The following is a 15,683-nucleotide window of genomic DNA, read 5'->3' as shown; positions in this document are numbered from 1 at the left end:
TGTACTGTGTGTACTGTGGTACTGTGTGTACAGTGTGTACTGTGTGTACAGTGTGTACTGTGTGTACAGTGGTACTGTGTGTACAGTGTGGTACTGTGTGTACAGTGTGTACTGTGTGTACAGTGTGTACTGTGTGTACAGTGTGGTACTGTGTGTACAGTGTGTACTGTGTGTACTGTGGTACTGTGTGTACAGTGTGGTACTGTGTGTACAGTGTGTACTGTGTGTACAGTGTGTACTGTGTGTACAGTGTGTACTGTGTATACAGTGGTACTGTGTGTACAGTGTGGTACTGTGTGTACAGTGTGGTACTGTGTGTACAGTGGTACTGTGTGTACAGTGTGGTACTGTGTGTACAGTGTGGTACTGTGTGTACAGCGGTACTGTGTGTACAGTGTGGTACTGTGTGTACAGTGTGGTACTGTGTGTACAGTGGTACTGTGTGTACAGTGGTACTGTGTGTACAGTGTGGTACTGTGTGTACAGTGTGGTACTGTGTGTACAGTGTGGTACTGTGTGTACAGTGGTACTGTGTGTACAGTGTGGTACTGTGTGTACAGTGTGGTACTGTGTGTACAGTGTGGTACTGTGTGTACAGTGTGTACTGTGTGTACAGTGTGTACTGTGTGTACAGTGTGGTACTGTGTGTACAGTGGTACTGTGTGTACAGTGTGTACTGTGTGTACAGTGTGGTACTGTGTGTACAGTGGTACTGTGTGTACAGTGTGGTACTGTGTGTACAGTGTGGTACTGTGTGTACAGTGGTACTGTGTGTACAGTGTGGTACTGTGTGTACAGTGTGTACTGTGTGTACAGTGGTACTGTGTGTACAGTGTGGTACTGTGTGTACAGTGTGGTACAGTGTGTACAGTGGTACTGTGTGTACAGTGTGGTACTGTGTGTACAGTGGTACTGTGTGTACAGTGGTACTGTGTGTACAGTGTGGTACTGTGTGTACAGTGTGTACTGTGTGTACAGTGTGGTACTGTGTGTACAGTGGTACTGTGTGTACAGTGGTACTGTGTGTACAGTGTGGTACTGTGTGTACAGTGTGGTACTGTGTGTACAGTGTGGTACTGTGTGTACTGTGGTACTGTGTGTACAGTGTGGTACTGTGTGTACAGTGGTACTGTGTGTACAGTGTGGTACTGTGTGTACAGTGTGGTACTGTGTGTACTGTGGTACTGTGTGTACTGTGGTACTGTGTGTACAGTGTGGTACTGTGTGTACAGTGGTACTGTGTGTACAGTGGTACTGTGTGTACAGTGTGTACTGTGTGTACAGTGTGTACTGTGTGTACAGTGTGGTACTGTGTATACAGTGGTACTGTGTGTACAGTGTGGTACTGTGTATACAGTGGTACTGTGTGTACAGTGTGGTACTGTGTGTACAGTGTGTACTGTGTGTACAGTGTGGTACTGTGTGTACAGTGGTACTGTGTGTACAGTGTGGTACTGTGTGTACAGTGGTACTGTGTGTACAGTGGTACTGTGTGTACAGTGTGTACTGTGTGTACAGTGTGGTACTGTGTGTACAGTGGTGCTGTGTGTACAGTGTGGTACTGTGTGTACAGCGGTACTGTGTGTACAGTGTGGTACTGTGTACAGTGTGGTACTGTGTGTACAGTGGTACTGTGTGTACAGTGGTATTGTATGTAGGGATGAAAGATGGAAGGAAAAGCCAAGTCCAGATGATCAATAAGGAACTAGGGTGGACGGGCAGGAGAAATTGTTACTTGGAAAGGTACTAGAGGAAAAAGGAAGGGCAACCTTCACTAGAAATTCATTTCCTGGGGGCTTGTGGGAAAGCCTGGGGCAAAGACAGCATCCCTGAATGTTAAAGAACGTCAGTCTCAGATGGCACAGGGAGACCAGGGGCAAGGGCACAGAGGGGACAGGCACATGCTTTGTTAATTTAATCCTGTGTGCTGGAAACCTGCACACTCGTTAAAGTTATACCGATTTCTAGGAAGGAAGCGATGAGGAGAAATAGAACTGACATGAGACACCACCTTTCAGAATCAAGGCCAGGACAGAGAACGGAGGAATAGTGGGCTTTCCTCGTTGGAAGCCTGTCCCTTCTGGGAAATGCTTACCTGGAACACCTCCAACAAACACAGGCTCCCTGTGATCAGCTGCCTTTGGATTCAATGGTCCGACCACGTGGTTCACTTCGGAATCCACGTCCAACTGAACCACGTTTGAATCTCTAATAACTGAGAGACAGGAGAAAGACTGGTCATCTTGGTCCTGGGGTATTCTCACAACACCAGTACATTCCAGAATAAAAAAAGAAAATCCTGTACTTCTCCATCATTGGAAACAGCAACAATGTCTAAGCATATCTAATCGAGTCACTGTGGTGACATTTCCTTAGCAAGGGGGAGTATTAGAATACACCTCTACTTGGCTTTTGCTCCAAAATTTCCATGTCTTGTATTCTAGCAGCATTCATATTCATGCACTAGTCTGGTGACACCACTCTCCTTTCTTGCCATCTTTTAGGTGTCGTAGAAGGCCGCATCCACCCCCATGTGCTGTGTGGTCTCAGGCTTGCACTCACCTGTGACTCGGTGCCATCTGCCGTCACAGAGATTCTGCTTGGGAGTCACTGAGGTAGAGAAGTCTCTGACGCCGCTGTTGACTTTCACTATGACCTGTGCAGAGGGGGCACGTGATAGATAGCTAAGTTTCTCGTTATCCTGGTAAAGCTGAACTTCATAACTAACTCCACAGAGAAGCAGTACTCTGAGAAAATACCCATGCACGATTACATTTGCAATGTGAACACAAGGGGTCACTCTTTTACAGGTGATAGAAAGAGTCCGAGTTAAAATAGTTCAAATCTTTGGAGAGAGAACAAAATTATCCTACTGGGGATAACATAGAGGAATGGAAAAAACTGTAATAGAACAATTTTACCGAGTTAATAGAGCATGCTCTGTGTGTACAAAGCAGGAGTGCAAAACAAACTCAGTGTACTTTGTGGATAATCTCTCTCAATTTTTTTTTTGTCTCTGTGATCTTTTGTTTGCTTGTTTTTTTTTTTCTTCATGTTTTAATAGGGAGAACAACACAAAATTGGGTGTAGGAAGAATCTGGGAGAAGCTGAGGGAAAACATCATGATCAAAACACAGTGAATGAATTTTTTTCAATCAGAGATGGAAAAATAAAAGATACTGTCGAAAAGAATGGACTTTCAAGCCAAATGGCATAGCTTCTGTTTATCTAATCCCTGCCACTTTTTTCTCAAACATAAAATAAGAGTGATAATAACTATATACAACCTTGATATGATAGGAGGCCTGAGTCAATTCACTCAGAAATCTTTTAGAGTAACTAAAATGTACAACATATGTGGTATATATAATATACTAATATATAACACTAATATATAATGCATATAATACAACATGCACATGTAATATATGATATATAACTATAACAACACACAACACACATAACACATAATACATTACATATGCATACAATATATCATTACATATACATATTACATACACATATTGTATTATATACACATATATTATATATATATATATATGTATATATACACACACACAAATATGTTGGGGATTCATTTCAGGACCCTATGAAAATTTTTTTACTTTTTATGCCTTAATTGAATACATTAGCACCCAAAGAAAACTTAGTTATTTTAAATTTGAGGCATAGTGGTAAACATTCTTTTCCTTTAAACTTATTTGAACATCTTCCTGAATTCTTTAGTAATATCTTAGGGTGGAATGTGGTGTTTAACTATAATTAATACAAACTTCTAGTAACTGAGAACAATATGTATGTATGTATGTATGTATACACACATCTGTGATAAATATTTAAGTATTTAAAAAGATGCTTTCACATCTGTGGATGCTAGAAAGTGGATGTACTTTGACCTATTTCCTGAAAAGTCTTCTTGTAATTTTTTTATTAAAATGTCAAGCTGTTACTGGTAATGTTTTGATAGCTTTGACATGTTTTCATGTGTCTGTTCTAATCAGCTCCCAGTGCATGAGTGTGAACACATGCATCACACACACTTAAATCTCATGTTGAATTTCCTCTTTCTCCCATTAGAAAGGTTGATGGAACAAATCTGTGAATTTGCTGATTTACATCAGCGCTCAAGGCTAGACGGGATAGACCGGCGATTCTCGGGACACTACCTGCCCATTTTTAATGTGCACATTCAGGTATTCTCCATTGACACTGTGGCCGTGGACAAGGGTTCCAGAACTGCTCCGGGGACGGATTTCAAATGCTATTTCAAACTTTAATCCAATATTGAAAGACTCATCTGCAGAGAGGAATAGAAATTACCAAGAAGAGAAAAAAAAAAAATAAATGTTCTAGCTATGGCGTGATTCTGTGAGGACAACACACTAAACGTTCAGCACAGTGGCATTCCAGCTAGCAGAACCATTTATTGTTTTAAGATAGCGCAGAAGCTGGTAGGATGGCTAGTAGGTAGAGTACTTGCTGTACAAGCCAGCCAATCTGACACATGTAAAGGTGTGAGGGAAGGACCAAGTGCAATCTCACACATGTCACGTGCCCCCCACACATAGTAGTACATCTAACACACACACACACACACACACACACACACAGACACACACACACACAGTGATAAATAAAAGTGAGAAGGGCAGGACAATGTGGGCAAAGGATGGAATCTGAAGACACATATCACACATACAAAATTAAAAAAAACGGGAGGGCAGGAAAGTCTGGGCAGAGACTATAATTTGAAGCCTTGCACAGAGGCTGAAAAACTTGGAGAGCCCAATGAAGTGTCTCTGGATGGTGCTATGGGTATGCCTAACTGGTTCCACATGGAAAGCAGGGAGCCCTGCCTAGAAGGGCCCCAGGATGCAAATATGGAGGATAGATGTTATATTGCAGCCATTGAAGAGGTCTGATGAACTGTATTTTAAAAACAATTTTAGCCCCCAAATTAACTGGTGCTAGTGTTCATAAACTGTTACTGTGGTGACCTAAGGCATTGCTTATTAAGAATAGTCGGGTAGGGCTGGAGGAGAGAGGTTTCAGTGATTAAGAGCAATGGCTGCTCTTTCAGAAGATCTGGGTTCAATTCCCAGCATGCACTTAGCACTCACAATCATCTAATCCCAAGGGACCCAGCACCTTTTCTGGAATCTGCGGACACCAGGCATGCATCTGGTGCACACTCAGACACATAAAATAAATCTTGAAAAAAGAAAAAGGGAAAAGAATAGCTGTGGGGAGGGAGAGATGCGCTACCCTTCAGAGGGTCTGAGTTCAGCTCTGGCACCAGCACTGGGCAGCTCGGACCATCTGTAACTCTTCTGCACTCATGTGCACCCCCAAGACCCCCATACATATACAGGAATTAAAGGCTCATTGCAAACCTAGGCATTTTAATAGCGTCGACCTGATGTATTTCTTCATAAAAATCTCAAAATTTTATTTTCCCAATACATTTTTTTCTTTCTTCTTGTTTTTAGTCAGGGTCTCTCTGTGTAGCCCTAGCTGGCCCGGAACTTGCTGCAGACCAGGCTGGCCTCTAACTCATGGAGATCCTGAGAAGGCTGGCGTTAAAGGTGTGCACCATCATGCCCAGCCCTCCAAGGAACAGGGCATAAACTATACATTTCAAATTGTCCAACCTTCAGAATTCTTTAAAGACCAAGAAACTCAAGTCTGTGTTTTAGTAGGAGTAAATGGGAATGGGCAGGGAGGGAAAGCAAATCCTGAGGCAGACAGGGGCAACTGCCTCTAGTCACATCCCACAAAACTCGAGTGGTTGTTTAAGAAAGTGTTTCTTTATCAGAGGTTGTGCAAAATCCCTAGTGGTTGTTTTCTCAAATCCATTAAGGGATCAGATCATTAAGAAGGGTTAATCCCTTATATGTGGAGCATGCTTATTGCTGTGGGTTAGACGGAGGCTGGGTATAGTCTCCTTTTGTTTTTGGAACTGTTACAATCCATCACCCACACCTAGACTGCCCTACAGGTGCTGTGTAGTAAAAGCTGCTGAGTGCATGAGAAAATCTTCAGAATAAGATCTCTGAAGGACAGTGTTGTACCAGGGTTTCAGAGCAGGGGGAGGCAGAGTAATTTCTCTCAGTGGGGGACAATAGTTCACACTGACAAACAAGAAAACTAAGAGGAAGAAGGTGGCCAAGAGCTGATGTAGACCAGGTCACAGGACAGTGCAGAAAGTTCTGTGTCAAGATGGGCTGCACTCAGAAGTTTGGCTGATGAAAGCAACAAGGGTTGGTTTGAAACAGTAAATGGGATAACACTGGTCCCTGAGAAAGAGGGACCATGCAGGGATGAGGGACATTACAGGGATAAGGTTGGCATTATTAAATTTTAACTTTGGCTTAAAATTCCCTGTCAAGATCTCTGGGAAGAAAGCATTTCAGGATTCATGCTGTCTGCAGACATCGTTGTCTTCATCTGTTACGTGGCTCTAATAGGGTACCTGCCATTGGTTGGCTTATAAAGAAAGGAGGTTTGTTTAGCTCACAGTCCCAGAGGCTGGGAAGTAAAGGAGTATGGCGGCAGCATCTGTCGAGGCTTTTGCTGCAGAAGTGAAAGTGTGTGTGGATGTGCGCACAGGGAAAGGGAGGAGAGGGACCAGGCTTTCTTTATAACAGCTCAGTCAGAAGGTGAACAATGCAGTCTTCAGAGAGTGAGAACTCCCACACGGAAGAGCACGCACCTCTCTAATGACTGAATTACCTCTCACGCGCCCCCATTCTGGATGTGTTGCACTGTGGAGCTAGCTTTAGCTCGGGTTTAGGCGGGGCCAACTGTAATCACACCAGAGCAGTCACATTACCTAGAACCACATAGCCTCCTTCTGTTGAAAAGTAGGTTCCTGTTTCCATCGGCCCTTCAAAGCACGGGGTCACACTAAATGTTTGGGAGGCAGAGGTGATAGAGGCGCCATTGAGCTGCAGATTGCCAAGGCAGCCGCTGAAACTGTACACCGAGTTAATCTGAAAGAAGACGAGGTCATTTAAAATCCCCTCAGCCAGCACTAGATGCCCCATGGGAAAGCAAACCCCTGAGTCTTGAGAGGGAGAGACACCCCTTGTTCATTTTACCTTCCCCAGTGATCGATATTGCTCCAGGTAATTAACTTTTAGCTAATTCACCGAAGCTAGAATTTTGTATGTTGTGTGTAGCAATTAAGCAATGGAAATGTTTCCATAGGCTTCGATAAAATAATCAAATCTAACTCTTTTGATACATCCCTTTCACTGAAAATCATTTTTAAAACGTGTAATGGTTACAATTCAGTTCACAAAAAATATTTCTTGTAGCCTCAATTCTTCCACTTATGCCCACATTCTTTGTATATTTAAAAATTGTATGAGAAAGAAAAAAAAAAAAAAAAAAGGAAATGGATTTAGATGAGCTGAAGGTTTTTGTTTTGTTTTGTTTTTCCCACTCTGTAATCTAATGGGATCATTTTTTCTCTGGTCTTGGCGTAGCTTTACATTAAAACTATAGGTACTTGCAGAACTAACGAGACGCCCTAGAGACTAAGTTTCATGTCCTGCCAGGACTCTTTCATCTCACTTATAGTTTAAAATCAAAAGGTGACAGCTGACTTTGTGATGCCCAGGGCAGACAGGAAGCCCGTGGGACAGCCTAGGATGCTTCTGCAAAACCCCCTTCATTTTTGCTAGCTTCCTGCTCTCTGAAATGAGGACTCCGGTTCAAGGGTCAGCCACTCAGTCTCGCCTCAGCTGGCTTACCTGGATGTTTTTCACAGCCCTTCCAGGAGCCACTCCTCCCAAATAAATGGGACCCTTGATTTTCCAAGCAGCCCCACTTGGAGGAAGGCTTTCTTCTAGGACTCGTAGACCATCAATGACCAGTCGGCCGCTGCTCCTTTCCCGAATAAATATCACCTGGATAGAGAGGAGAATAGCCCGGCTTAGCGATGAGGGAAGGTTGTTTTGTCTACTCTCCTAACCCTGGTATTGCAGTGCTGCTGGAAGGTACAGAAAGTTCTTAAAAAAGTGAACACATCTCTGAAGGTCTCAGCCTTCTTAATTCTTCTTGGTAGGCTTTTGGATATCTTGTTTGTGGAGTGTCAGAAACTTTATTCCTTGATTCTTTGTCACAGAGCAGGCACCTTTATTATCAACTGTCTCTAGGTCTCCTTATGTATTCTGGTATTTTTTTCCCCCTGGCTCTCCTTGGGTTTAACACTTCAAGAATTAGAGTAAGTGTTCACCTGTTTTCTTATCTCTAGATTGAATGACTTCAAGCTGTAGGTTTCATCTCTGAGTACAGGCTTTATTTTTGGCAGGGTTCTTTAGGAAGCTCCGCCTAACTAACCAGCTGCTGTGGGATACTTGTACGCTGTGTAAAGGTGTATTGCTGTGATCCGTGTGATGAAATGCCTAACAGCCAATAGCTAGGCAGGAGAGATAGGCGGGACTTCCGGGCAGAGAGAGATCTTGGGAGGAAGAAAGAGGAGACTCCGGCCAGCTCATAGGAAGCAGGATGGGCCGTATTGAGAGATGAGGTGACGAGCCACCCAACAGAGCATAGATTTAAAAAAGATGAGTTAATTTAAGTTATAAAAACTAGTTAGGGGCAAGCCTAAGCTAAGGCCAGACTTTTATAATTAATAGTAAGTCTCCTTGTCGTTATTTGTGAGTTGGTGGTCCAAAGAAAAAATCCTTCTTCAGCCAGCCACATTCTACAGTTAACGCTACAGTGTACTCTTGTGGGTTTACAAGAGTAAATACCTCCAGTATTTAGTACTCCCCCACTGGAAGAACCTGTCCTCCAAGTGGTTTACTCACTTCATATCTCCCGTAGATTACTTTTTGAAAGAAATACAGTGGTATTTGCTAAAATTATGAACCTAGTCTACTGGTGAGAGGTGAAAAAGGAAAAAAATCATTAGAAACCGAACTTTAGCCCATGCTGATTACTGGGACTCTGGTTAAAATAGTCACAGTTAGCTTGCGATTATTTAAATATATGCTTCAAGACTTTTTAAAATAAGCAACCAATAAATTCTTAAAATTGAACTCTGCACAGCCTGAGAATTTGAACAGGGTTATTTCTATCAGGCCAGTCATGTGGAATCAGCCCTAATTTCCCAGCAGTGACTGACATTTGCTGATGGTGCTGTTCTCTGCACTCAACTTACATCATGCCATAGTCCATCATTGTATTTCTCCTGGCTCCTAATCTTCAGTTTCTTGTGGCCAACATTAAACATGAAGACCAAGCGGCCATGAGCCAAGAATAGAGTCATGAAATTATTCTCTTCCTGGTCCGAGACGTAGAATATCATCCCGTGTGAGGAACGGGTTTTCAGACGAATGGCAAACTGAGCTCTGTAAAGGAAAAGAGAAGCCGCCATGTGTAAAAAGTGAGACTCAGAACAATATTTCAAATGAAATTTCAAGGCAGGATGGGCATTCTGTCCAGTCCCAAACAGCTTCACTCTAATGAAATCATCCCTGACTGACTACAAGTTGATGAATTTTATCAGGTAGGCATGGTTACTTCAAAAATGCAAACTCTTCTCTAGATCTATTTTAGAAGCTTCAGGCCCAGGGGACTCCATGCATGTGCATCTTTACCTTTCTCTAGAGGTCTGTTACACATCTAACAAAGTCTTGTTTTGTTTATGGACATTATGGTGTCTTGGCTAGCCTTGGTTGTCAATTTGACTATGTCTGGAATGAACTAAAACCCAAGCAGCTGGGCACACCTGTGAGGGATTTTTCTTATTTGTATTATTTGAGATGGGAAGACCCACCCTAAGTCTGGATCTTTTGAGGTCAGAAAAACCATAAATCTGGGTCACACCTTCTGGAGCCGGCTGCTACAATGGAAGAAGGAAGCTTCTGTTTGTTCGCTTGCCCTCAGTCTGGCTGGCAAGTGCATCTACCCTGCTGCTGAGGTATTCCTTTGTTGATATTGGAACCTGCTTCTTTGGGACTGTGGCATAAATCAAAGACCAGCGGAGACAACTAGCCTCATGGGCGGAAGGATTAATTACTGGGTTCTATGCCTTTCTGTTGGGAGACCGCCATTGTTTCACTAGCCAGACCACAACCTGTAAGTCACTCTAACAAATTCTCTTTTTATCTATATATATTTATTCTATCAATTCTGTTCCTTTAAATCAGTGGTTCTCAACCATCCTAATGCTGTGACCCTAATGCTGTGACCCCAATACAGGTCTTCATTGTGATGGATAACCTCCAACCATAAAATTATTTTTGCTGCTCCTTCATAACTGTAATTTTGCTACCATTATGAATCATAACATAAACATCTGCTTTTTGGTGGTGTTAGGTGACCCCTGTGAAAGGGTCTTTTGACCCTTAAGGGGATCTTGACCCCATGGGTTGAGAACCACTGCTCTAGAGAATCCTATCTAATAAAATTAGTAAACACCAAAAAAGAACATGTTAATTTATCTCTGTGAATAAATAGCAATGAGTAATAAACATGCATAGAGAAAATTTCACAGAAATATTGTTTATATATTGCATAACTCACAGACTAAGGTCCCTCCCAGTGGCAGGGTATAGAGTCTATATTATAGACAAATATCACACATATCAAGAACAGCCACAGGGGGGTGTTGTAGAAATGTGTGTTTGTGAAGAAACCTGCTTAGAACTTCAGCTCCAAGTGTGGCTAAGACATGCTTATTAACTGTCCTTGGTGAAGAATAAGAAACACTAGTTCTTTGTGCTGGGTGCATAAACACTATGAAAATGAATCCCGAATAACATGGAGTCATTAGAGATTTGTGAAGAAGTAACGGGGTGTAAGGCAACTGGAGGACCGAAGATGTACAAGAACAGTGTATTTCCTGTGTCTCCTCAGCTCTAGAAGTTTGGGCGCATTCTCATTCATAATCTGAATGCAATTTATGTGGGGGAGGGCAGGTGGTATCAAGTCAGCTGGTGGGCGATTCAGAGCTGTCCCTGATTAAGATGCCCCTTCTTCGGGCATCCTTGGTAAATTCCAGAGTGCTGTTTTATGAAGAGAAAGTGTGAGTACAGTTTCTTGGAAGGCAGGAATCATGTGTTGTTTAGTACATACTTACACTCTCTCTCTCTCTCTCTCTCTCTCTCTCTCTCTCTCTCTCTCACACACACACACACACACACACACACATTAAGAAGACAGAAAGGAAAGGTAGGAGAAAGGTGCCCTGTGACAAACAAGGATGGAGCATGGCATGAAGCTTCTAGAAGGACAGTGCACTCCTTTACTTTTCCCCAAAATCTCCTTGCACGTGTTCAAACTCTTGGCGGCTGTTGGCCGTGCCCCCGTATTGATAGGCATGTTCTATCGCTCTGGGGCTGCTGGAGAGGTGGCAGTGAGAATCTCTTTGAGCCTTCCGTTCTAGAAACTTCAAACCAACAGGATCCCATGAAGAAGGTTCATCCTTATTTTTCTCTCCCTGTAGGGAACAAATGAAATGGAGAGATGAAAGTTGCGACTGGTAACAAAATTAAAGTGCAATGTCTTTATCCTGAATAGGAATACAAAAATCAGCCAAGCGGCTATTACTTGTGAGTTTTCTCTTCGGAAATAGCCGCTACTTTCCCTTCTAGCACCATACACAATTGACAGCAGCAGTAACCACACAGCAAGTCAGCAGACCCAGCGTTCTAGTCTGCGTTTGTAAAACAGCAAGCACAGCACAGCTTTAGCGACAACTGCCCTATCACTCAAACTAAACATATCACATCTTAAATAACAGTGACCAATGGGAAAGTTGGCAATAAAATGACCTTGAGAGAATCAATCAATAAAATCTTCACATAGCCGCAACATCACATTAATACAGTATTACTTATATATGCTGTGTAAAAAGTTAAGGCGTTGGGGCTGGAGATATGGCTTGGTGGGTAAAGAGCACTGGCTTCACTTCCAGAGGCCCTGGGTTTGAGTCCCAGCTCATAGCCATCATCAGGTCCACCTCCAAGAGATCCGATGACCTCTTCTGATCTCCTTGGGTATGTACATGGAGCTGATGGGAGATGCCAAGTCTGTAAATATGTTTCTCATACTGGTTAATGAATAAAGCACTGTTGACCAATAGGAGGATTCGAGGAAGTAGTAGGGAGGAGTCAGCATGGAGAGACTGGAGAACAAAGGTCCGGGCCCACTCTCTGGTAAGATGAGACCACGTGGAAATACTTAGATTAACAGAAATGGGTTAATAATTAAGACAGAGCTAGCAGATGAGAAACTAGTACCTGGCCAACAGCATTATATCAAATACAGAGTCTCTGTGTATTAATTGGGGCTGGCGCCATAGTGGGCCCAGGCCAGTGGGGAAAAGCTACACCTTACATGGAGCACAGACATGCGGGTGAGTCAGAACACTCGTCCATATAAAATGAATGAATCTTTTAAAAGCTTGAAATTTTAATATATAGTCCTTTACTTTGGTGATTTGTTGTGTCATTCAAATTGCACCACTGGTGCTACAATGCAGTGTTGTGAAACTACTGGCTAATACTTAATGATTATTTAGTGTTTATTTCTGAGGCAAAACAAAAGTATAAAGCCAAGTATGTAATAATTTATTCACTACTCAAGCAAATATTTATTGGATAGGTAGAGGTAGAGATGAAAGAAATCAATGTGGGTACCGTGTAGTGGGTATTCTGTGGGTGCCGTGTGGTGGGTATTCTGTAGGTGCCGTGTGGTGGGTGCTCTGTGGGTGCCGTGTGGTGAGTATTCTGTGGGTGCCGTGTGGTGGATATTCTGTGGGTGCCGTGTGGTGGGTATTCTGTGGGTGCTGTGTGGTGGGTATTCTGTGGGTGCCGTGTGGTGGATATTCTGTGGGTGCCGTGTGGTGCTCATTCTGTGGGTGCTGTGTGGTGGGTATTCTGTGGGTGCTGTGTGGTGGGCATTCTGTGGGTGCTGTGTGGTGGGTGCTCTGTGGTGGGTATTCTGTGGGTGCCGTGTGGTGGGTATTCTATGGGTGCCGTGTGGTGGGTATTCTATGGGTACCGTGTAGTGGGTATTCTGTGGGTACTGTGTGGTGGTCATTCTGTGGGTGCTGTGTGGTGGTCATTCTGTGGGTGCCGTGTGGTGGGTATTCTGTGGGTGCCGTGTGGTGGGTATTCTGTGGGTGCCATGTGGTGGGTATTTTGTGGGTGCCGTGTGGTGGGTATTCTGTGGGTGCCGTGTGGTGGGTATTTTGTGGGTGCCGTGTGGTGGGTATTCTATGGGTACCGTGTAGTGGGTATTCTGTGGGTACTGTGTGGTGGTCATTCTGTGGGTGCTGTGTGGTGGTCATTCTGTGGGTGCCGTGTGGTGGGTATTCTGTGGGTGCCGTGTGGTGGGTATTCTGTGGGTGCCATGTGGTGGGTATTTTGTGGGTGCCGTGTGGTGGGTATTCTGTGGGTGCCGTGTGGTGGGTATTTTGTGGGTGCCGTGTGGTGGGTATTCTGTGGGTGCCGTGTGGTGAGCATTCTATGAGTCCTATGTAATGAACACTAGAAAAGCGAGAGATGACTGTTGGGTTTTAAGAACTGATAGTTTGGAGAAACAGGTCTATAAGAAGAAACTAGGCATCGGCTTGGTGACAGAGAGAAAGGTCTTTAAAATGAGCTGGAGGTAGAGTTTTGCTTTTAGACAGTGAGGAGCCACACAGGGAGTGGCTGGGTCTGATCCACTCAGGAAGCTGATAGGAGAAATGTTTGGCTGCAGGCAGGGCTGGAGAGCCTGGCAAGATGTTCAGTATTATTGAGTGTGCTCGTTTCCCCTCTCCAGAACTTCTGCTGCTGAAGTGTAAGACCTACACACATTTATACAAACAAACAAACAAACAAACATACAAAACTTCTACCGTTGTTCTGGGAATCTAAAGAGGTTTCCTACCAGCAGAACAAAGTGGTGCAGGGTTTCTGGAAACTCCACGCCGATTAGAAAGAATGGCATACAACTCTTAATCTCATATGAGCAAAGAAACTTCTAAGAAACTCAGTGCTGTTTCTGCAACTACCCTTGGAATCCAGATGTGGTGCGTGGCTAATTGAGGGCAGATGTGCTGTGCCAGGGCTGGTCCCAGGGCAGCCGCTCTTCCAAGGAGTCTGGCAGTGGGGAGTCTCCCAGTGGGGGCTGAGTTGGAGCAAGGGAGAAGGGGGCTCAAAGACAAACAGTGTCCTAAAGGGAAGCCTACCCTCCCCTCCCTCACAAAGAGTTCACAGGATGCAGAGACTCACACTAGAGGATAGGCTTCCCTTCTGATGGAGGAAATGCACATAAGTATCTTCAGCTTGGGGTCCACACTCGGACCTACAGATAATTACCTAGAATGACCAGAAGTGGGGCTGTTGAGAGTCTCTGATGCTGATAAAGAGGTTCTCCCAAGTCCTCACTATATTCTAGTCTTGTCTGGACCTTAGCATGCTTGTTTCATGGAGGGCGCCCCCAAGAGACACACTTCACATTGGAAAATGAGGGGTTAGGAGATAGGGATTTCCCCCAATTCTGGCTCCTCCACCCTCCTGTTTTAGTGGACGGGATCTCACTCCTTCTCTGTCAGTTAAAGAACTAAACTGGAAGTATAGGGCTGCATGGACCATGACTGCATCAACTGGACCAGCCTTTCTCTGTGCCAGGGTGGGGCTTTGTAGAATGGGTAGAAGAGCTTGCTGTTTCTTCTCTGCTGCAAAATTGAATGCCCTCTGATATCTTTCTGTCTGACACCCAAATACCCTGAATTTTCTGGGCTATATGTTCTTGATAATGATGAAGTGACCAGTTAAAACCGAATTACTTACTGCTGCTATACAATGAAGACATTCAGCTCTCTGTCTCAATCGGCACATGTGTGGGAATTCTCAGGGAACCCCACGAGACTTTGTCTTTGCCAGGGTGATTTCTGTCTTTGAGAGCATGAGTCACAACCCTACTAGTGGTATCAACTTTAATTCATCACCATTTTATGTGAGTTAGGTAATAGCAAAGAAAAAGGAGGCAATTGTGATAAGAACAAGGGAATTTCTCATGCTGTCCAAGAGAGGGCATAGCAGAGTGGGGCCCAAACAGGAAGTTGGGGACTGGACAGAATCTAGGTGCTTCCTTTGCTGGGGCTTCTGGTATCTTTCTCTCTCTCTCTCTCTCTCTCTCTCTCTCTCTCTCTCTCTCTCCCTCTCTCCCTCTCTCCTTGGCAGAGGCTTTAATTCTTTCTAGAAAGCTCCTTCCTGTGGACACAACTGACGCTGTGCTCAAAGAGTGGTAGACCAGATACCCACAGGGACCCTATCAGTGAACAAACTATCAAACTGATTACTATTATGTTATAATCGAGAATGTCCCAGTTCATCTCAAAGCATATCTTAAAACTCTGAGAAGACTTTAAGTCAGAAACATAGTTTTTTTTTTAAGACACGTATTCTCAAGGACCTATGGAGAAATACAAAATCAGTTCTGCCTCTTTAGGAACATGATTTGCCTTGATCCAGTTATTGTATCTCTAGAATCTGTTCTAAAAATTTATCCAACTATGCATTCAGAGGAAGTGACTGTGGAAATAAATTATTATAATCCAAACCCTTTAATGCAGCCTTGATAAAAATTCAGACCAGGGCTGGGTGTGGTGGCACACGCCTTTAATCTCAGAGCGTTTGGTAGGAAGAGGCAGG

General features: G+C 43.7%; 1 protein-coding gene across 1 annotated transcript in view; it reads right to left on the bottom strand.

The window, feature by feature from the left end:
* Window positions 1-15,683, bottom strand: part of Lama4 (laminin subunit alpha 4) — a 126,148-nt gene that overhangs the window by 7,484 nt on the left and 102,981 nt on the right. Inside the window, exons 31-37 of the mRNA XM_051175545.1 lie at window positions 11,286-11,476; window positions 9,194-9,383; window positions 7,779-7,934; window positions 6,854-7,013; window positions 4,188-4,318; window positions 2,563-2,656; window positions 2,096-2,215 (exon numbers count right to left, since the gene is read on the bottom strand). Coding sequence (XP_051031502.1) covers window positions 2,096-2,215; window positions 2,563-2,656; window positions 4,188-4,318; window positions 6,854-7,013; window positions 7,779-7,934; window positions 9,194-9,383; window positions 11,286-11,476 — 1,042 coding nt within the window. The remainder of the gene's footprint in view (window positions 1-2,095; window positions 2,216-2,562; window positions 2,657-4,187; window positions 4,319-6,853; window positions 7,014-7,778; window positions 7,935-9,193; window positions 9,384-11,285; window positions 11,477-15,683) is intronic.

Source organism: Phodopus roborovskii, unplaced genomic scaffold (assembly GCF_943737965.1).
Source record: "Phodopus roborovskii unplaced genomic scaffold, PHOROB, whole genome shotgun sequence".
NCBI lineage: Eukaryota > Metazoa > Chordata > Mammalia > Rodentia > Cricetidae > Phodopus > Phodopus roborovskii.
The sequence above is the reverse complement of the archived record's forward strand: the minus strand, read 5'-3'. Positions and strand labels throughout refer to the sequence as shown.